General features: G+C 37.8%; 1 protein-coding gene across 1 annotated transcript in view; it reads left to right on the top strand.

The window, feature by feature from the left end:
• Positions 1-919: 919 nt before the first annotated feature.
• The window catches only part of LOC144651407 (hydrocephalus-inducing protein-like), a 61477-nt gene continuing 40520 nt past the window's right edge, over positions 920-21876 (top strand). Inside the window, exons 1-34 of the mRNA XM_078511337.1 lie at positions 920-1225; positions 1766-1891; positions 4090-4209; positions 5158-5292; positions 5697-5822; positions 6150-6348; positions 7557-7665; positions 8062-8154; positions 8492-8618; positions 8973-9029; positions 9242-9309; positions 9882-10032; positions 10554-10685; positions 11104-11195; positions 11323-11390; positions 11998-12230; positions 12492-12592; positions 12917-13052; positions 13144-13191; positions 13743-13859; positions 14014-14166; positions 14320-14423; positions 14826-15099; positions 15604-15716; positions 16127-16277; positions 16622-16777; positions 16903-17031; positions 17229-17288; positions 17662-17800; positions 18166-18455; positions 19259-19468; positions 20022-20237; positions 20836-21039; positions 21578-21723. Coding sequence (XP_078367463.1) covers positions 1067-1225; positions 1766-1891; positions 4090-4209; positions 5158-5292; positions 5697-5822; positions 6150-6348; positions 7557-7665; positions 8062-8154; positions 8492-8618; positions 8973-9029; positions 9242-9309; positions 9882-10032; positions 10554-10685; positions 11104-11195; positions 11323-11390; positions 11998-12230; positions 12492-12592; positions 12917-13052; positions 13144-13191; positions 13743-13859; positions 14014-14166; positions 14320-14423; positions 14826-15099; positions 15604-15716; positions 16127-16277; positions 16622-16777; positions 16903-17031; positions 17229-17288; positions 17662-17800; positions 18166-18455; positions 19259-19468; positions 20022-20237; positions 20836-21039; positions 21578-21723 — 4742 coding nt within the window. The 5' untranslated portion in view covers positions 920-1066. The remainder of the gene's footprint in view (positions 1226-1765; positions 1892-4089; positions 4210-5157; positions 5293-5696; positions 5823-6149; positions 6349-7556; positions 7666-8061; positions 8155-8491; positions 8619-8972; positions 9030-9241; positions 9310-9881; positions 10033-10553; positions 10686-11103; positions 11196-11322; positions 11391-11997; positions 12231-12491; positions 12593-12916; positions 13053-13143; positions 13192-13742; positions 13860-14013; positions 14167-14319; positions 14424-14825; positions 15100-15603; positions 15717-16126; positions 16278-16621; positions 16778-16902; positions 17032-17228; positions 17289-17661; positions 17801-18165; positions 18456-19258; positions 19469-20021; positions 20238-20835; positions 21040-21577; positions 21724-21876) is intronic.

Here is a 21876-nt window from a genome sequence, read left to right on the forward strand (position 1 = left end):
GTTTACATGGGTTGTCAAGTTGTCGAAAATCGCTCACCCAACGTACTCAAAATAAGCCGCCACAGAAGAAGCTGCGCACTTCCAGAAAGGCACAGGACGAGCAAGAAGCGAGAAACAATTGTGTTAAAAGAAACCCCCCTGCTAACATTTTGCTTGGAGATTTTGCAAAACTGCCACAGGAAGAAAAACAGCCTACGGACGTACGGAAAAAACGGGTTTCCGCGTTTAAACGCGCGTGTTTACGGTCGGAAGTGCTGTTCAGTGGACAAGCTCAAGTAGAGAGTCAACTGAGGAATCGGGTGCAAGGTTTTCTGGGTACAGTCGACACTGTGAATGAGCCTAGTGAACGAGAGACTGGAGAAGAGGAGTTACAATGACGTCAGATGGCATAATTTGTTCATTTAGTGTTATCAGTTTTAAATTATTTTAAGTGAAAATAACTTCAATGACAAACTTTCACGTTTCACGCGGAAACGTAAAAATGTAAAACCATAATAAAGTAAATGGTTTTCTAAAAAAAGGAACTTTGTGGTGCTCTTTAGCAGCCGTGTTTTTGCTATATGTTCTTTTTAATGAGTTCCTCTCAAAATTTCTGACGATCACTCCGCTCACTTTTATGTGAGAGCTTCCCCGGTGGGTAGACGAGGGGAAATAAAATATAGCCCACACGGCCATCGTTTTCTTGCGTGTTTTTCAATTGCGCACGATGGGGGAGAGGAAAATGTTCAAAAGGATGAAAGAAATAATCCAAAAAAATGATAAACAAGGAAGGCTGGAAAGATGGCATGGAAAATAATAAACGACCCCAAAAAGATCTCAAACAACTGGCTTGAGCCTTCACGCTTTGAGGTCAGCGGGAAAAAACCCTGTTAATTTATGCGCGGGAGCAGACACCAAATCCATGGCAACAAATCCCGCTCAAACTTCAGTAAATGGCAGTACAATGTTTTTGTGTGAAATAAGTGTTCAGAAATTACAAAAAATGTGGAGATTGAATGTGTTTTAGACCGTTGATGATATACTAAAGGAAGATCAAGTTATCAATTGAACGGAAAATTTTGTAACAATGCCTCAAGGAAAGCTTCGTGGCGGAGGACTGCGCGGAGAAGTTCAATCTACTGTGCGAGAGAGCTATGGAAGCAAAGCAGTTACCTCGAACTTCAAAAGCCGTGTTGTTCATCCAAGAAATCCTAAACTTGTAAAGGGAAGTCCTGAAGATGACAAGGTAAATGCCTAGCTAACCATTGAACTTTGTCACTGTTTTTACGGAATTTGGCACAAATCCCGGGCGCAAATTATTTTGCGAGTGCCAGTTGATCTGTACATGGGGGTACCACAAACGGTACAAAATTGACTACTTGGAGATAACAAAGTTGCATTGAATTCGAAGCGATTATTGGGAAGTAACTTTGTAACTGCAATGCTGTTTTTACCTTGCACGAGAAGCTAACATTTTGCACAAACGCAAATGTTAGGTTGGTGCAAATAGCAGAGTGCAGACTGCAACTAGTACTGACTGTAGCTACAAGCAGCTATACAGTGTAAGCTCAAGCTTAAAAGTGTATCGGTCTTCTGCATTCTACAGTTTATTTTGAATTCAACATATTTATACTGAAAATCAAGCTATTTTTTCAATCAGCATTAAAAGCAAAAAGTCAACAATACAAAAATGTGCACAATTCTTAAATGGTCTTACACTAAGAAATGTCTCAATGAAGCACCAAAACATTATGTAACCAAATTTTTTTGTAATACTTTCATGTAGCAAGCACCATCTGCTTACATGGCTGAAATGCAGCTTACCACAGATGAAAGATTAAAGCTCACGTATGAGATGAGGGTGCCACAGATTATTGAATTACTGGATATGTCAGAACAGACTCTTCAGAAGGTATGAACTTATACATGTAACATACTGTATTTTTATAAGTGACTCCCCTGATTAAGCACCACCCCTGGATAACAGCCCAGGGCCTGGTTGTTCAAAGCACGATTAAGGTAATACAGGAGAAGTGTTAATTTTGATTTAGTTTCCTTTTAACTTTTCCACAAAGCATAACTGAGCAAATATAAGAATACTTTCATAGTTACATGAGTACCTTATTACATGAAATTTTCGCGACACTTTAATTTCGCGAATTTCGCGATTCTAAAAAAAAACTCACAAAATTAAAGTGACGCGAACAATAAGTGTTGCAAACATAACATGACGTAAATATTAAGTGACTCGCATATGTCAGTAATTAATGTAAATGGATGTTGTCGTCAATTGACTCAGTAATGTAGACATTGTGAGAACTGCTCTGTTGTTGCTATTGCCGAGAGTAAGTTCCCCCCTGCGTTTTTGTTAATTGTGACGTTATTGTTCCTTCGATGAAGTCGTTTTATATAATTCAAAGGCATGTTAAAATATATTGCCAAGAAAATGTAAATTGTGTCTCACTCAAAAACGCAAAATTAAAATGATTCAAAATACAAAATTTTCCAAAATCTCGAAATTTAAGTGTCGCGAAATATGTGCACCTCAAAATCGCGAAATTAGCGTGTCGCGAAAATTTCATGTGATAAGGTAATAGAAATTGAAGCCTTAATCAACTTTTAATCCTGGGTTTGTGGTAATTGGCTTTCAAACAACCTCTTCCAATACATTATACAGTCAATCCTATGGACACCAATGAGACAGGGATAAGTGATCATATTATGGAGATGTCTGTACTGAAGTAGTGATTATATGAACTCAAACAGTTTATCTAACCCAAAAGAGACAACAATATTGTTATCTACTTTTGGTTCAGGTAAACTGTTTGTAATAGGGAGCTGTCCATAGAAAAGAGGTGTTGGTAAGTGAAGGTTCAACTGTAATTGAATTTTTTCAATTTATAAACCTGTACATGTAATGCTTAGAAGGAGGTTTTGGTGTAGCTTGGAGTATTTACACATGTATATAAAATGACTATCCACTCATAGCTGCTGATGGGAGATACATATGACAGTGACCTATTGTTTAGTGAGCTGGACTCTGGATTGAGTAGTCCAAGTCTCATTCTTGCATATAGGTATGACGCTTTCAGGGATGCCGCTAAGGGCCGGCTGTCGGCTAATTTAACCGGCTGAAATAAAACTGAAATCCAGCTGAATTTTCACATGAAAACAAAGACTTAGGCAAACATTTAGAGCTGCCAAGGCCAGAAAAGCCAGCTGGGCTTGTTGATGAGCCAGCTTAGTGTTTTATAAGCTACATCCCTGCTCTTTACTCTAACAGACTGCCTCTTTCAACCCAGGAAAGTATGGGTAATGGTAAACTGTTTAATGGGCAACTGGACAAAATTTTGTGGTGAGGGGCAGATGGGGAGGAGGACTTAACCTGAGATCGACTATCATCCTATCCAGGTTAGAGTAGCAAATTACCCTTAATTGCTTCATAATATGGAAACAGGATTGTAAAGTTCTATATTATCCATTTGGCTGTGTACATACAGTTGAACTTCTCCTTAAAGACACCTCCCTATTATGGACAGTTCACTTGGTCCAAAAGAGAGCGAAATTCATATAAATTCTACCTCAGAAAGAGTCTGTAATACAGTTGACCGCGGTCAAACGACAGAAATATGCAAAAAATAAGAAAAGTACTGCAAAGATAAGGTTTTAATTTTCACAGTTCAAAGTTCGATACATTACTGGTATCGTAAGAGTTTACTAAGTTTTTTGGAGCTTTACTAAAAAAGTTCTACGTGTTTGAAAATAGCGATATGCGGACTTGTCGGCGCCATTTGTCAAAGCACTTCAGTTCGGATGCGAAACATTTAAAAAGTAAAAACACTCGTTTATCTGAGGAAATGGGAATATGCTTACACTCAGCACCTATTTTTATCTATCCTTGCTCATACTAACACTTCAATATGAACAAAAAAAGGCCGAAATGGAAAGAAAAGCTGCCTGAGACGTTTGACCACGGTGAAGTAATACAGACACCTCCATAAGATGGACACTCTTCCTTGTCCCTTTAGTGTCTGCATTATTAAAGAGGTTCCACTGTAGTTACTTAATTTATAATTTTTACATTGTATACCAATTTTATTCTTGTTGTAGTTCACCACCATGGATATAGAGGAGCCTTTGTTTCAACCATTTCCATCAGACATTGTGTTTCAAAATTTCAACCCATTTGAGACTTACCAGGTTCCTCTACAACTGAGGAATAACGATAAGGTAAGAATTCTATCTACTTCCATATTCAATTTTATTTGAATGATTTACATGTACCCCTCCTCTTTTTATGACAAAATTCAATGTTGTAATTGTTAGGGAAACCTTTCTCAGTCTGCATGGGTATACAATTATGTAGAATAGTAAAACAAATACATAACTGCCTTTCAATAAACAATTTGATTAGGTTTGTCATTAAGGGCCGTACCCCATAACACCTGTTACAAGTTACATGTAGTTTATGGGTGAAGATATCAATTGGTGTTAAATTAGGCCTGGTTCACACTAGCGTCATTGATAATGACATAACAACATAAAGAAAAGTTCAGCTCTTTCCTTATGTCGTTATGCTTACATGTATGTCATTCACACTGATGACATAAAACGTCAACATTAGGTGTTTTTTGCATTTGTGTGACCTTGCTGTTATGATGTTATGTTGCTAGTGTGAACCAGGCCTTACACTTGCATACAAAGTGAAATGCTATGAGTAATAACTTCAATGAAATGGCTGCTTTAAAACATGACAGCCCTGAACATACACTATAAACAAGTAGCCTAACTATAATAAGTTATTTTCGTTTGTCCACGACGTAGTCACGTGTGATGGAGATCTCCATCACACGTGACTACGTCGTGAGACAAACGAAAAATAATTTATTATTGTACTTTACCACGATGAACTACCACAACATTTTTTACGATATTAGCCTAACTATGTTAATTTCTAATTCTGATTTAGGAAAAAAACAGTCACTTTTCTGTGCAAGATCAGAAGAAGCAAACATGATGTTTTGTTAATTTTAAACCAAGACATTGTACCTGTATATGCCTTTTTTATCTTCAGTGTACATGGAGGTTAAAAAAATGAAAATGGGTATATCAAATTTTGTAATGGTATCAAGCTAAGTGTAAAGACAAGATTATTTTTATTATTTTTTGTTGCTTTAGGTTGCCCGCCTGGTTAAGGTGACTCAAACTGATTCTCCATACTTCACGATCATCAGTCCACATGACGTAGGACACAAAGTGGCTCCTGGAATGGACACCACCTTCATTATTCAGTTTACTCCTGACGAGAAAAAGGTTATTAATAAACCAGTAAAAACAATTTATAAAATATAGATTAGGAGTGGCGAATGGTCCTTCCAAAAATGCGTGTCTCGCAAATTTTAGACAAATGTAGGAGGTGTGGTCGTCTCAAATTTTTCTTTGAGGCCTTCTCGGAGTCTCGATTTCTTTTGCAAGGCTAAAAAGATCTCGGGCTCGCAGAAAAGATATCAAGCTCCCATTAACCATTCGACACCGCTCATATTTGCAGAATTCCATGTTGAACTGGAATAGGTTTATACCGTTATTTTGTTTAGTCTCCATTTGAAAGTGATCTTAAGCAGTGTCTTTAATTTTTTGTAGTGTACAATTCAAACTCATTCTATTTGAATAGATTCCATGTGAAGAATAAAATTTGTTTTTGTGGGTTCTCTCCACAGGACTATACTCATGAACTAATTTGTATCACTGAAAGAGAGAAATTCCTTGTGCCAGTTAAGGCAGTTGGAGCCAGGGCAATCCTTGATTTTCCTGATGAGATCAACTTTGGAACATGTCCCGTCAAGGTTAGGCAGTTCACTTATTTTATTTTCTGTATTTATTATTAAAAGCAGATACTTCATCTTGATAAAGAGCTATAAAAATTATTAAACTTCTAATCTAACTAATTAAAGTACGTCCTTAATGTAAGTTACCACTGTCTCGGGAGAAAGGAGATGCGTCTCGGGAGACGCGTCTCGTTTCTCTCGAGAAGTTTCTCGTGTTCGAGTGCACTGGAAGTAGAGCTCTTCGCATTCTGATGATGGGCTATGATAGGATTTATTTGCATATTCTGGTGATCGGTAAATACAATGTAGTACGTACTGATTGTGATTATCATTTCTCATTCTCAGTATGCCACCACAAGGACTCTTCTTGTGCGAAACATTGGCAACAATGATGCAAAGTTCCAGTTGTCAGTGCAGGAGCCATTCTTTGTCACACCAGACAGTGGCCGACTGGCTATAGGGGAGAGCATGCAGATTCATGTGGATTTCAAGGCTCTACAGACTGGTGACCATGCTAGCCACATGGTACTCCAGTATGAAACAGGTAATGAACAATTATATTTAGGTAGAAATAAACATAGTTGACAATTAGAAGCCAAAACATAGGGCCTATCTGCACTAGCAGACAAAATTGGAATTGCCCATGACAAAACTAACGGAAAAATTTTGTCATGACAATTTTTTGTCAGATAACTTGTATCGGCACACTCAAACTACTGATGATTTACAAAACTATCAAATCTGACAGCTCTTGCAGTCCTTGCTTTGCAGCCGGCCATGTTTATCAGCTTACAATTAAATCAAAGAAAACTTACTAGTGTCCTTTGTGTGATTATTGGTTGTGAGGATTGAGGCAATTTTTTAGTATACTTTGTTTCTTCAAAATGTGAATCGGGCAGGAGTCTGCTTCAAGGTAAAGCTGCCTTTTGAATGTCCTGCAGCACGGTTGCAGCTTTAGGTCTTACATGTACATCAAACAGCTGGCTAGATAAGATTTCAAGAGTCGTTTGAGTCCAAACTTCATCTTGAAAATCAAAACTCCAGTTTCACAACTCCAGATAAATTATGCAATTGCTGATGACTGCATGACAGATGACTTACAAGAAAAACATGTTTTTGTTTATTTTGTCGATTTTGTCCAGCTGTTTTCCAGGACAAATTTTGTCGGCATTGCCTTTAAAGATTTGTCCGCTTAAAGCGGGCAAATCTTCAAAGGCACTGCTGACAAAATGCCAATGGCCAAAATTTGTCATGTTGCGACAGACCATCCACACTTGTAAAGCGTTGGTGATGTGCGGATACGCCCATACCCAACCTCAGGGTTCTATGTGCGCATGATATTAGGACACTAGATCTGTGCTGGCCAGTGACTTTCCAAAAACAATAAATTCATGATTTTTCTGGCACTCATTTCAGCCAATTTGATTTGTCATTGACAGTATTTTGAACCTGACTCTTAAAAACCTGCCAAAATTCAAGATTTAAAAAAGGCTGTCTGATATTGTCTTGTGCCTTGTTCTCTGAAATGTAACATTTTTTATTCTGGCCCTTTATAAAAAGAAACCTGTAACAAAATTAATATTCTTAGTCGAATGTATTTTTCAAAGGCCAAAAAATAGCTCACTGAATAATACTGAATAATAATTTTATTAGCCTAAGCATTGTGTGGTTAATCATCAACATGCATATCTTGCATCTTTGTACATGGCAACTGGAAACTGATGTGTGGTATTTTTATCAAACTTGTTCCAGGAGAAGAAATCTTTATAAGTTTGTATGGAGCTGCTATTGACTATAACATCCGACTGGATAAAAACACAGTCAAAATGGAAAACACCTTCATATCCTGTGCTTCCCAAAGGTATGTTAATACTAATTACTGTTTAATAGATAGTTTAAAGAAGTTTAATTGAGCTAAAGGTGTTTTCAGGACAAGCTAAGCAAAAGTGTTGTTATAATTGTTCTTATGCCAAATTACAGACAGATCAACTTACATATTAAACATATTTTGTTAGCAGCTACCGGTATCGATCTAGAGAATAATTTCTTAGTTACCTTGTCCTTTTCGTTAAGGCAATATTGGTCCTGACCATGCACTGCATTGCTCTTAAATTATCAGCCATGCATAAATTTTGCATCCATTGCATACAGTCACATGGCTGTAAAAGTGCTGTTATGTTATATGTCTAAATAATACGAAACTAGAATTTGAATATGCTATTAATGAATAATCTCACATTTTTTTCTCAATTTTTAGGTCAGTTACCATTTCCAACAGAAGTGACATAATTGTCCAGTACAAGTGGACCAAGTTTGCAACACTGAGGGAAGAACTGCAGCATAAAGACAGGTAAACATGATCTCTTTCAAGGCCTAGTTTCTCTCTAACACTAGGAACTTTCAGATTGGATTAAGTAATTTTAGATTGCAAGTGAAAGTTTTACTGTACTTTTTAAACCTAGTGTGCATGCATCATAAAATGCCAACTTTGTTCCCAGAACCTTTGCTTCTAGATACTGGCTACTGACAGGTTTGGAGGGAGGGCTCTAGGAATGGTTTGAAAGTAGGAAGTCATACCCATACTCATTCTCAACTTCATACTTTAATCTGAAAGTTTTCAGAAGCATTGACATTCATGCTTGTTGCCCAAACTAAATGTCACCGGCTTTATTATACATGTTTTTTAGGTTCTACATGGACCTTGAAAGTGAGGAAAATGCTGAAAAAGATGAGTTCTTTGAAGAATGTCTCAGTGATCCGACTCTCAGAGATCAGATGTCTATCTTGACAAGAAAATTCAGAAACAAAATGCAGGTAAATGAAAAATGATGAATTGACTAAAGTGAAGTGTAAGAGTTGAAATATTTACGTGTATGTCCATTTCTTTCTGAGTTATGTCTGACTTATGCCAATCCTGACAGATCAAAATGAAACACACACAAAAAAAAGGGAACAGGTAAGCATGGGAAAAAAATCAAGCAAGCCCCACCTGGTTAACATGGATGGTGGCAAAAAAAAAATCTTTCAGAGAGTCATGTTGGAAAAAATTCTTGAAAATACCAATGCTGAAAAAAATTCTTACTCACAAGAAACATCCCACCTACCCCCACCTCAAAAATTTAATGGTCTGTCCCTAAAAATAATATGGTTTTGAAAATTTTATTGCAGGTTGTGACTGATGATAAAATGCTCTATGGAGACTCAATAGTTGCTATTGACCCAGTGGTAAGCCTGTCATACATGTAGTACATTATACAAAAATACATGCATAAAACTGTGTGCACCTGCTTAGACTGTGATAGAGTATGCATAAGACAGTAAGAAATTGAAGTAACGTTTTTGTTACCCTTACTGTGTGGAAAGTAAAATTTGAAATCCCCCTCTGCAGGTGCTTGTGGTTTTAATCATCACATTTGCCTTGTACCTTCTTTTTACAGGAAGGAGAGATCTGGCCAAATTCACAAGCAGAAATCAATATCATCTTCAAACCTCAAGAAGCCCAAAGGTATTCATGAACATTTCAACAACATCTGTTAAAATGCCCTGCCCTTTCCTGCTAATATTTGATAATGTCTTGTAGTTATGGACTTAATTTTCATTTAGCTCTTTCAAAATCTGTACTTTTTAGAATTAACATTCTCTCCTACACGTATCAAGTATAAAGTGCATATAATTATAATTAGTTGTGGGAAATAGACAAAAACTTGAATTTCTTGTTATGCCCTTATGCCATCAACTGACAAAACAACGCCCAGCACTTACAGCTGAGCCAGAGGCACAGTAAAGCATTCAAAATAATCTGAGTGGGTTTTGGTAAAAAGAAAACCTAACAATGCTGGCTACCTGACTTCTCATAGGAATTGGTGATGCTCAGTACTATATATTGACCCTATTTACACCTTGTCTTTTTGACTTACGGGTCGGGTCAGTACATGTATCTGGAACCATGCTCATACTCTCTTGATTGGAGTTTAAAAAGTGGAACTCCTGTAATTTTTTCTAGGAGGAACTTACATGAACCAAAAGAAAAAAAACTTGTTACAGATTCCCAGACTTATTGTGCATTTTTCCTTTCAGCTATGCTAGAACTGTGTACTGTGATGTGACAGGCAGAGAATCAAGACTGCCGTTGAGAATCAGAGGAGATGGCACAGGCCCTCAAGTGCATTTCTCTTTGGACACATTAGACATTGGCAATGTGTTCATAAATTCTCAGCACTCATATGAGGTAAACACTAGTTTACCACATCCACCATTTGTTGCAAAATGACAATGAGATACCAATTGAAAGTAACCAGATGTATTTCAGATTACAAAGAAAATTACAAAGAAAATGTTCAACTTTATGAACAGACAGATTGGACATGGACAAGAAATAAAAAAAAATCTTTTCCACTTTTTCAAAGTTCTTTCTGACTGTACAGTTTGTACTTCAGAGCTTTCTACATATTGTTAAGGGTGATGTGCAAGATTTTCCTTTAAATATTTTATAAACTTGGTCTGGAAATAAAGTTTAAATTGACAGTTTAATTAGCTGGAATATGGGTTGATGAAATTATTCCTAAAAGTGTTTCCTGTCATGTGTCAGAGTTTTTGCAGCTGTAATCATTTTTTTGAAATTGCTGCCCTTCTGTAAGCAGTGACCATTTCAGTCCTAGCCAAGTGTAGATTTGGCCATATTGGAATTTCTGATCAGTACACCTCTATATTATCTGTAAGTAAACAAACTAATACCTTTCCTTCCTGCAGGTTATTTTGTGCAACAAGGGTGATATAGATGCTGTGTTTAAACTTCTTCCTTTGGACACTCAGTTTGGTCCCCAGTTTTCCTTCTATCCTGCTCAAGGAATTGTTATTCCTGGAGGTTATCAAGCCATTCAGGTAAAATATACTGCTTTTACATTAGAACTAATGATTTATAGTCAGGCCATGTTGTTTTGTACAAGTCATTCGATTTAAGGGGGCCCTTCTTATCTACCAATTTGTTGCTAAGAAAAGTTTCTGACCTTCATTTTTTGGAAACCAAACCACCTACGGATTTATAGCTTTTTGCACAACTTGTTTTATATTGAAGAGTCCTTCAAATGTTTCAAATCATGGCCATATTTGACAAGCAATGTGACCAGAATAGAAAAACCCTAAAACTGGGCATATAGATCTGAAAATTAAAATCAGCTCCAACAGATAACCAGTGTCCACATGCTTAATGCTTAGACCCCCCCCCCACCCTTGATAAACTAGAAAAGGATGTACGTACATTGTACTTGACTAAAGGTGATATCTATGTTTTTTTATTAAGGTTCACTTCTGCTCACCTATACTTGGTGATTTTAAAGAGGTTTTTGAGTTTGCAGTGGAAGGTTCACCAGAAAGACTCCAGTTGAAAATCTTGTATGTTGAAATGGCTTTGTTTTTCAATCATTTGATTTGTATCCATCAACTAAATGTTATTACACTTGTCTTGCGTATTTTTGTAATTTTTGTAAGTTTTGTAATTGTAATATTTTTCTCTCTCCAGGGGATCTGTCATTGGTCCCACATTTCACTTCAATATACCAAAGCTGAAATTTGGTGTGGTTTCTTATGGTAAGTCTTGGTTTGTTTTGCTTTTGTTTGTAAGTGCACCAACTATACTTGCACAAACCTGTACTGACAAGCACCTTTTGCAGGGCTTGAGACTATAAACCTTTTTATGCTAGCTAGCCTATTGGCTAGTGACAGCTTTGATTTTACAGCCCTACCAATTTTCTACTAGCCAGAACTCTCAAGCTAACTTAGGTTTGGGAAATTTTGAGTTTCTGTGCTTCGGACTCGATTTAGAGGTATGGTTTTCTTCCATCAATTTCTGATTTTCAACTAGCCATTTTGGCTAGTGAAAGCCCAGAACCAAAACCCAAAACTGCATTTCTACTAGCCTGTGGCTAGTTGGCAACTGTTAGTCTTGAGCCCTGTTTTACACTTAATAGTATTGTCTTTGTTGACACATGGCCATGTGCATTTAGTTGATATTGTTAAAAGCAGGGAGATGCATATTTGCATGTGGGAGCCAATTTGTATGTCTGCAGTTGCAAAATATTAATTCCCATGGTAATGGATTAATTCCACAACCTTACAAAGTAATGGCTAAGAAATGTGCCTATGCAGCTGGAAAATGTTGAGAAAATTCACTTGCCCTTACGTTTCCTACTTGCAGGTTTTGTAAACACTCGGTACTGCACTCTGGTCAATACCTCTCTGATTCCTATGACATTTAACTTGCGTGTACCAGCTGATGGGTGGGCTAGTGAGGAAACACACAGTCGTGCCAACAGCCTGATTGATAGTAACATCAGTGATGTTGGTAGCACCATCATGCCTTCTCCAAAGGAGTTTGATATTTCGCCATCAACCGGTACTATTGCTCCTCAAGGAGAGCTGGACATAAAGGTACTGTAAAAATTTTTTTTTATAATTCCAATGCTACGGGTGTTGTCTGTTGGATTGTTAAAAAATAAAAGCTTACAGTCAACAATATACATCAGGAAGACCTTGAGTTTGCAAAATCTTTTATAATCATGATAGTAATACTTTAAATTGCATTGGCCGGGTTTGATTTGTTTGTGGAATGTCGACTTAGCTGCATTTAATGTTATTTTGCAATTTATTGAATTAACATACACATTTTCCATTGACGATTTCAATTTCTAGGTGGACTTTGTGTCAACCACTGTCAAGAAGTATGAGATTGCTTTGGTAGTAGATGTGGACGGAGTAGGAGAAGAGATTCTTTCCCTTTCAATAATAGCCAAGTAAGTTCATTTTCCATGCATTGCGATATTGCAGCAGATAATTTGTCATTTTACTGACGCTCTGGTGATTCAGCTGTTAATGGAAAGTTTGTGGTCTATTGGCTCTTTACCTTCACATTTCTTTTTACCATATATTTAATTTACCTTGTCAAAACCTCTGACAGATGAAGAGGAAAAAGAATCAGCTGGGGGATGGTACCATGATACATGGTTTAACTCTTGAAATGTTACACTGAGGGTTCATGGTGATCATTGGACATTTGTTGGTACATGTTATCACTTGTGCTTCTAAAGACATTGTTGAATGCCTATTCTTCTTGACAGATGTGTTGTCCCACCCATAACTGTTGCTACACCCATCTTGGATTATGGTCGTTGCTTTCTCCATCACCCTTATGAGCTACCAGTCCATCTGTTTAATGAGTCAGATCTGCCTGCCAAATACGAGTTGCTGTCACAGGTACTGTACGTTTGCTAAAAACAATTCAACAGTATATTAAATATTTTGTTTTGCATTGTATAGTGTTTTATCTTGCTCTTTATTTTGACAGGTTGTCGAAGATGTAACACCAATCTTGTATTCAAGCCCTGAACCAAAGGTGAGAACTGCACGTACATATATCAGGGTTACTATAAAATATTCAACATGTATGCCATATTCTTAATGACGATGTGGTGAACTTATAGTTACTAAGACTCTGTTCAGGTGATTGACTGACTGGCTTGCTGGGTGATAGATTGATGGCAGAGTAGAATACAGTAATTTCATTGTGTTTTTAAATGCAACAGTGCCATTTAGAAATGGGATAAAGTGTGTATAATTAAGACAAAAGGAAATGGGACAGTGAGAGGTAAAGAACCAAAATCGTGTGCTATATATCTAGAATGTTCACATGGTACTAGGACAAAGAAGGACTAAAAGATGTATGTCTTTTATGGGTGAAAAAATCAACAAACAAGACTGATGGCAGGTTTTTGGACTAGGATGTTGCTGCCTTAACGAGGTGTAGTGTTACGTGTGCCTACATTACTTACCAACATTTCTGGCGTGGGTTGGTTGGGAAATTGCTAGTTTAATGATATGGCATGTCTGAGTAATGTCAGCATTGAAAGAGCCTCCATGTCTAATCATTTTGGTGATGGTTTGCAGGGAATAATCCAGCCTCATTCAGTCAAGGAGGTTCCTCTTCATATGACCGCAGAGTGCCTTGAGGAAGTCACCACAATGGCCTATTTTATGATATTTGGTAGCAGTGATGCACCATTGGTAAGTCATAGAAATTAATCAGCATCTGAAACAATATCTCATGTTGTTGTCAACTTTCTAAGTTTAAATATGTAGGCCACCATCGTGAGAAGCTGTTTTAACCAGGAAGTCAAGGTAATAAATGTTTTCATTTTATGTACGATTTGTTTAACAGGGAGTTCAGATCCAGTGTGTTGGGGAAGGACCAGTGATACATGTGACGCCAACTCATGTTGATTACGGCACCATTCCAGTCTTATCAGATGTCTCCAAGATTGTGCAGCTTTCCAATGAGTCTCTAATTCCAGCTCAGTTTTCCTGCAGCATGGTAAGTAAACGGCTAAACATGATGCTCATAGACAATGTAATTGTTGGATGTACATTTCTAATTATTTTTTTGCATTTTTATTACCTGTGAACTTCAAATGATTCCATTTCTGACTGCCTCTAATATTTTTCTTGTACCTTACTTGATTTGCAGGTTCGTCCAAATTCTTTGTTCTCTGTTGAACCAGCCCAGGGTGTTATTCCTCCTGAAGATTCCTTAAAACTTAAAGTTACTGCAAGTGTGGATGATACAGTCAAGTAAGAAACTTTCCTTGGAAGTAACAACTTGAGAAAACCTGAGAATACTGGTCTATGTCTCTTTTGGGTGTGTGTGGTTCCATCACACCCGGGAGAGAGACTATAGGAATTCCATGTGATTAAATAGAGTGGTGTTGCCCAAGAGAGACCTGTGTAGTAAATCTTACATGGTTGTAGCCAAACAGAGACATTACACACATTTCTACTGGACTACAATAATATGTCAATCAGTCTTGTGACAACAGAATTAAGGTGGGCAGACAGACATAAATCTGTCCTCTTGACTCAAACTGTAGATGAGCTTGATAATTGAAAGGATCATCATCTGAGTGAAATCATCCATGAGTGATTATTCTAATTCATTGGCGATCACTGTCTCTAAGAGTATTTTTTTTATGCCAGGTTCCAGGACAAGTTGTCAATTAACATCAGCGACAGTCAGATCCAGACAGTCAGTCTTATGGCATATGGTTCTGGTACAACAATTGTCAGTGACCCTCCATTAGCCCCAGCTGTCAAACTAGGTCCTCAGTTCAGCTGCCAGCCAGTAAAGAGGTGGTTCTCCTTAACTAACAGTGGGCGAAGGCCTCAGCAGATCTACTGGACCACTGAAGGTTTCCTTCCATACAGGACAAAAAAGAAACCTGAATACAATCCAGATGACATGAGATTCCAGGTAATTTGTTGGGAAGGTTATGTTTGAAGTGTACTAAAGCACTTTTGTATCTTGTAGCATGCACAATAAACGTGCCTTGTGCAGTAGTTTTGTTAAAAGGAAGACAGAATTTTGGAGGTGAAATTTGCAACTGTTATACCCCTCTAACTGCTTATTACTACACGTATATGTTGTCATGTTGTGAAATTGAAAGTTAATAAGAAGAGATCCGAGAAAAAACACCTCACTCATGATTACAATGCCTTTTTCTACCCTTGAACAAGTTGTTCAAGGAATGAATAAAGCTATCCTCTGCTTAAACTTTCGGTGGGTAGAGGTAGTGGGCAAGTTGATAAAGCAATGGTCAAGCTGCTTCATGCTTCATAAGCTAGGTTTATTAGTCTGGGCACTGATAAAGAATCACTTTGCTCCTTTAATCCCTGGAAATGGAATAGAAAAGTAGTTCTATTTTAAACACATTCCTAAAATTTATGCATTTATTAACACAACTGTATGTTTCTCTAGGGAGTGCCACCACCTGCTGATCCTCCTAGGCCAGTCTTTCAACTGACACCTGATAGAATGGTTCTTCATCCTGGAGAGAGCCAAAAAGTGCTGCTTGAAGGCTACTGTGACAAGTAAGCTAACCTACAGCAAGCCCACTTGTTGACTATGATTCTTTTGATAACTTAATAGTGACTGCGACCTAAGAGCATAAAGTCAAACTTAGCATAAATAAAAACAAGTTGTCTTCAAGAAACTTGATATGACAGAGGACTAATACATAAAACATCTGGACCCAGTTGCTCAGAGGGTGGATGATGCTATTCACCAGATAAATCGCTATCCAGCAGATAAGTGTTGACAAGACAGACTATGCTATCCATTGGATAGTGACTTGTCCAGCGCTTAACGTTATCCACCCCCTTTGAAAAACTGGGGCTGGCTGGCACTCCAAAAACTATAAACATCGGTTTAGAAATGAATTTGTTATTCTAAAAAACGTACATGTAATTTTAATAATCTTCGCTTTTTCTGCTTATCAAAGGCCACAAACTGTAAAGGAGCGCATGTTCTGCCATGCTATCATAGGCACCAGTACTGGCAAGGAACGTATTATGAAGGTGGATGTTAGTGCAGAGTTTATCAGCCCACTTCTGTCGTTTTCTCAAAGAGAGGTCAACTTCTGTGTTATGAAGGTGAGAAAGGCAAAGGTTGGGTTGTCTAATTTAAAGTCACTGGTTTGTTAGAGGTTGCCATTCTGTAGAGCAAATATATCAGAGAAACAGGGAGATCATTGTTTATAAATATGTTTTCTAGATTAACGATGTGAACTTGAAGGCCTTTGAATTATTCCAAACTTTTTAAAGAATTCTTGACCATTGTAATGTCAAGTATACTCAAAGTTCAAGTGACAGTTTATTCTTGAGAAATTATTATAATGACTCGCCAATCAGATTTATCTTCAGAAAGTTAGGAGCCATCTTACAGTATTCCTCACAAGGTGTTTTGTCTTAACAGTTCTATTTTTCAATAATTGCAGTACCCTGAGAGTACACTTGAAGTGGAAACCAAGCAGGTCATGATGCACAATGTGTCCTCCCTCCCCCTGACAGTTGTGTTAAACGCTACTTATCCCTTTCAACTGCTGGTAGAGGACCCACGCTGGGCTCCTGTCAATGTCAAATCTTCTCAATCGGTGAGTTCTTTATGCCATTGTTTAACTGTCTGAAATCAACACAAAACCGGACGAGTCCGCTGGATTTCTTATGGACTCTGAATTATTGAATGTATGTTCATTAAAAGTTATTATTTTGTCCACAGGAGGTGTCACTAGGTGTGGGTGAGAATATACCTGTTTTGATCCAGTTTGACCCTTCTTATAAAGATGACTTTGTGACCAGAACTGCTGAAAGTCAGCTGGAGGTATCATTTAAAGAGCATCCACAGAAGGTAAGCAATGTCATCTCTTCCACTCTACTGATCTTATTCTAGTACTATATACATGTAGTTGTCTTTTGTAGCTAAAAATTTGTCATTAAATGAACATTGTTGTCATTCTAAGTTTAAAAGTCGTAATAAAAACTGAAGAAAGGCAGCAACCAGATTTTCAACTGAGATGGCATTTACGTTTTTGTTACCTTTTCCAGGACTTTGTTAATCTGAAAGGAGAAGTGTTTTTCCCTAACCTTACATTTGAGATGGAGAAGGTACGTAACTTAAGCTTAGGCCTAGTTAAGAAAAGAGTTTTAATTCTGCTGTCAGGTACAAAACCAAAACTATTTAGATTTCACTTAATTGTGGCCCGTTCCTGCAACTAGATTTTGCTATCAATGCGGAATGATCTACAATTGAATTTAAGGATAAATCTGTCTCCCCATAAAAAAACGTTGGAAGTATCTGTGTTCTAATTGCTGATATTTTTGTATGTGGGTGATCAAATTTACTTTTAAACTACTCAAAATGAATCATTAGGATTTAGAATGCGAAGCACAACAGGACATTCGTGATGTCAGTTCTCTGATCATTTTGCCCACACATCGAAAACAGACATTATAAAATGCTCACTTTGTTACATTGCAGGTTGACTTTGGTTGCATTCTGAATGATACAGAAGTAACACAGGTGGTTGTAGTGACCAATCACAGTCCCATGGATGTCAAGTACCAGTGGAGCTTCATTGACTCTGCTATACAGTTTGAAAACAAAGAGGAAGATGAAGGTTTGTTGGGATCCTCCTCGCTCATTTTCGTGCATTTGTTTTAAATTCCCCCGAGTTGAAGAATGTTCCCCCCTCATCATCTTTCCTTTCAGTGCCTCTAAACAGCCACAAAACACGACCGTTTACTGATTCCTATTTTATTAATAAACAATTTTGTCAACTTCAAGGCAGAGGTAAATATGTCATTTTGATATCAATAGCTTGTTCTTGCAGTGCAGTGAAGTGAATTTTGCCAATATTCACATGGAAAGTATTGAAAATTTTTTAAATAAGGATCGAATATTAGAAGTGGACGCAGAAGAGGAATTATACCAACATCATGACGGCGAGTTCATAAAAACGGTACTTTCTATTCTTTTTTGTAGGAATTGGAGTTGAGGTTGATGATGACAGCCAACCAGAAGATGGTGAGGAAGAAGAAGCAGAGGAGGAAGTAGCAGTAGTACAAGAAACTGACAGTGTGACTTTTGAAGTACCTGATCATCCTTCACCTGGCTCACCTCCTCCCCAGCCTGCAGAAAATGTCCCTGGATCACCACAGGGAGGAAGCAGACCTTCCACTGCTCGAGGGCACCGACAGCAGGAAACAAGCCCAGCTAATCAGCTGGGAGGACCTTGGGGGCAAAGCGGCTTGATGGGTATTGGAATTGACGAGGTTAGTATGCTTATTTTAGGTTTTACCCAATTTGGAGCTTGTTAAAAGAAAATAAATTCGTTGCCGCAGTCGATTACTCTACCTGCTGAAAACTAAGGTTCTAGACACTCAGAGTGCACAAGATTAGATGCCTTTAGTGTGTGCCACTTTCTGCAACAATCTAAGAGCATGCATCGAAGAGCATGTAGTCTGTAACAGATTAAATTAAGCTTGTCTGTGTCCGTTCCAGTGTATCAATATGATTTGTTAATAATCGTGCGGAATATCACCTGATACTTAGCCGACGAGGCCGTAGGCCGAATTGGCTAAAATCAGACGATATTCCGCAAGATTGAGCATGATAATTGTTTTATTATTCAACAAATTGTCAACGAAACACATTTTGCAGATAGAAGAACTGTAATTATGCAGCGCTTTACAAGATTTCGGACGAATCTTCGCAACCTACGTATATCGCAGGATATCTGTTATTTACGGATGACAGATATCGTTAACATTTTGACCATATATGGGCAGCGCACGCATCTGTTGAATAATAATAGATTGTATAAGATGGATCTTGGGACCCTTCCACACCTGGAAAATAGAAAACGATTTTGTTCTTTCTAAAGGTCTACGTCTTTGTCCGTGGTGTCACTTTGTAGAATTTAGAAGTGTGTTCCGACTTTTAAAAATTTCACCAAGGCGATTCTGGAAAAATATTTTTAAAGGGCGCTATATTTTGCTTGTGTGTTAATATCAATTGTGTATTTTTAAAAAGCCCATTATCAATAATACCTGTTATGATGTTTGTTCTTTTGCAGATTTTTGACATCCTGCCGCTGTACAGCACCCTCCACCCACACGAGAGCCAGAAAATACAGTTCACCTTTTATGGTCATGCCAACATTAGTTCCCAGGCTGTTGCACGCTGTTCCGTGTACGGAGGGCCTGATTATGACATCGAGCTGCTGGGTCAGGCTTCTTTAGTGCAGTACTTCTTTGATCGACAAGTCGTGGATTATGGCAAGCAGGTAAATTGGGGACATTTCTTCTATTGGAGAGGGTGTTAGAGTGACTGTGAAAAGACAGAGGAGAGGTAGAGCCAAGCAGTGTCTGTGAGAAAGTCATAGAATTCAAGAGTTGTTCTTCTTTTTACGTGGACTGGAGGGGACTTTTAACAAGGATCTGAGTTGTTATTGTGCCAACAAACATCGGAAATGTTCTCTTGTGATAGCACATTCTGCTATACAAGGTGGTACTAACCCTTAAGTCTGTGGGTGAAACCCTAGTGTGTGACCATTCAAAGGAGAGCTATTGAGCAGTACTTTCATGCGGTACTGTTTATTATGCTGTTTAAGGTGGTTCTTACTTTGGATGAAATCTAAGTGTGTGACCATTCAAATGAAAGTACTGAGCAGTACGTTTATGTACTGCTGTAGCCTGTTTGTTTTACTGTATTTTGCAAAATGTCTGAATTGTAAAATTCATTCATTGGAAGTGAAAGGAAGGGATTTTTACACGACGTTGTGCACAATTCACTGTTACACGTAGCACCCTACTAACATTTTGTTTTTGCGTCTTCAGCTGTATGATCAAGCAGCAGTTGCAGAAATTGTTCTTCACAACACCGGCAAAGTGGGCCTTAACTTTGTAGTGCTCAACGTTGACAGTGGGAATAAACTCCTTCCCGGCGCCCCTAATGTGTCACCAGTTCAAGGGCACATCAAAGCCCTAAGTCATCAAACGCTGACTGTCAAATATCTCCCTGGTGTGCCAGAGAAGTTTGAAAAGACATTTCAGGTAAGATCAAGCTTTCTGGTGCAGTTAGCCAGTTTTTGGGCTGTACAAAGTTACCTTTGAGTCGAGGGAAGCCTCAAAGTAATAGTTTACCCAGGCAGAGAAACACTTACAGGGGAATATTTAACCGAACAGAAACAAAGATGGCTAAAATTGGAGAAAATTGAAACGGAATATGAACGACGAACTTGCATTATTTGGCAACATAGACGAATGACGTAGCTTGTTGAAGTAGAGATATTTGCATGTACCAGAAATACTACTAGTTGGAGAGTAGCACAAATAACGGCGGGTGGAAAAAGGCATCTCTCCAGCAAACTATTGTCTCTTTTTTTTTCAATTGCTGATCTTTGCGCTGCTCCCAACTTACCGAACGCCTGGGATAGGCTAAAGTAGGTCAGTAAGTAGAAAGTGACGAAATGCAGTTTTCTTTCACTGATATGGATAGTTTAAAATATTTTAAATCAGGGAAACATTATTAACTCACTCAGAAATACCTTTGAATACTGGAAAAGTATGAACTTAAGGTTTTCATATAACACTGGAAGCTCTTCCATTGATGTGTTTCTTCTCACTGTTCATCTTCTCTCTTTTTGACCAGGTGCGAGTTGCCCATTTTGAACCTAATAAAATCATCCTGACAGGGGAGGGAGTGTTTCCACGAGTAATATTTGACCTCCCCCCTGACAAAGAAGACTTTCGATACGAGGAATTGACCCAGCAAGCACGCGAAAGTCTGGGGAGAGAAAAGTCCAACCTTTCAGAAAAGACCGTGGATGATGTGCCGTTCAGAGCTCTTGCAGATGTAAGTTCATGTACATATGAATGGCATTCTGTATTTTGTTACATTTGTCCTCGATTTTGCCATCCAAAGGCACGTTGTTACGAGGTTGAAATCCTCATTCATAGTCAAACAAAAATTTGTATTAACTGTTATCTATTTATCGGCATTTCCTTTGTTGTACCATTGCCAAAAACTCTTCGTTTATTCGAGTTTAGTTCCTCTATAATTAAGGCAGACGCTGACACCTTTAAAAATCCCGACTGGCCGATGTTATTGGTTTTGACCTCTATTTAACTGTCACTCTAAAAAAAAAATGCGTATTTGAGGAAAATTAGAACTGCTTGAACACATGGATTTCCCTGAAAAGTGTTTACAAAAGAAGTCTGAAAATTCTGTAATGATTGTTTGCGTTTTTAAGTCTTTTTGCATCTGTTGAATTAACCTTTCTGTTAAGCAGTTTGCTCCAGGGTTTGGTGGGAGATCCTGGAATTAATTTTTGTTTAGTCACAGTACAATTACAGGAATCAAGAATGTTATTTGTTATATTGATCTTGTTCAGTCTGTTGGTGACCTTGGAGTTCAGATGGAAGTTGAAAGGCTGTTAGTGAAGCAGTTTGCTTTGGAACAACAGGAGTTAACAAGAACAACATCACTAGTGCAGACCTCAAGCTCACAAAGAACGACAACAAAGAAACAAAAACCCAAGTAAGTTTAAAATTGTATTATCTTAAGGCCAAAATTTACTCCTAAATCTTTAAGCTCACAGTGTCAAGCCGCGAGTTAATATTGTGTCTATTTTATTTTTAAAGTGATGGTTTTTAAAAAAAAATTAATCTTAAGGTCACTTTCTCAACAAAT

This window comes from Oculina patagonica, chromosome 4 (assembly GCF_052425735.1).
Source record: "Oculina patagonica isolate OP01 chromosome 4, crgOcupat, whole genome shotgun sequence".
In the NCBI taxonomy this organism is placed as follows: domain Eukaryota; kingdom Metazoa; phylum Cnidaria; class Anthozoa; order Scleractinia; family Oculinidae; genus Oculina; species Oculina patagonica.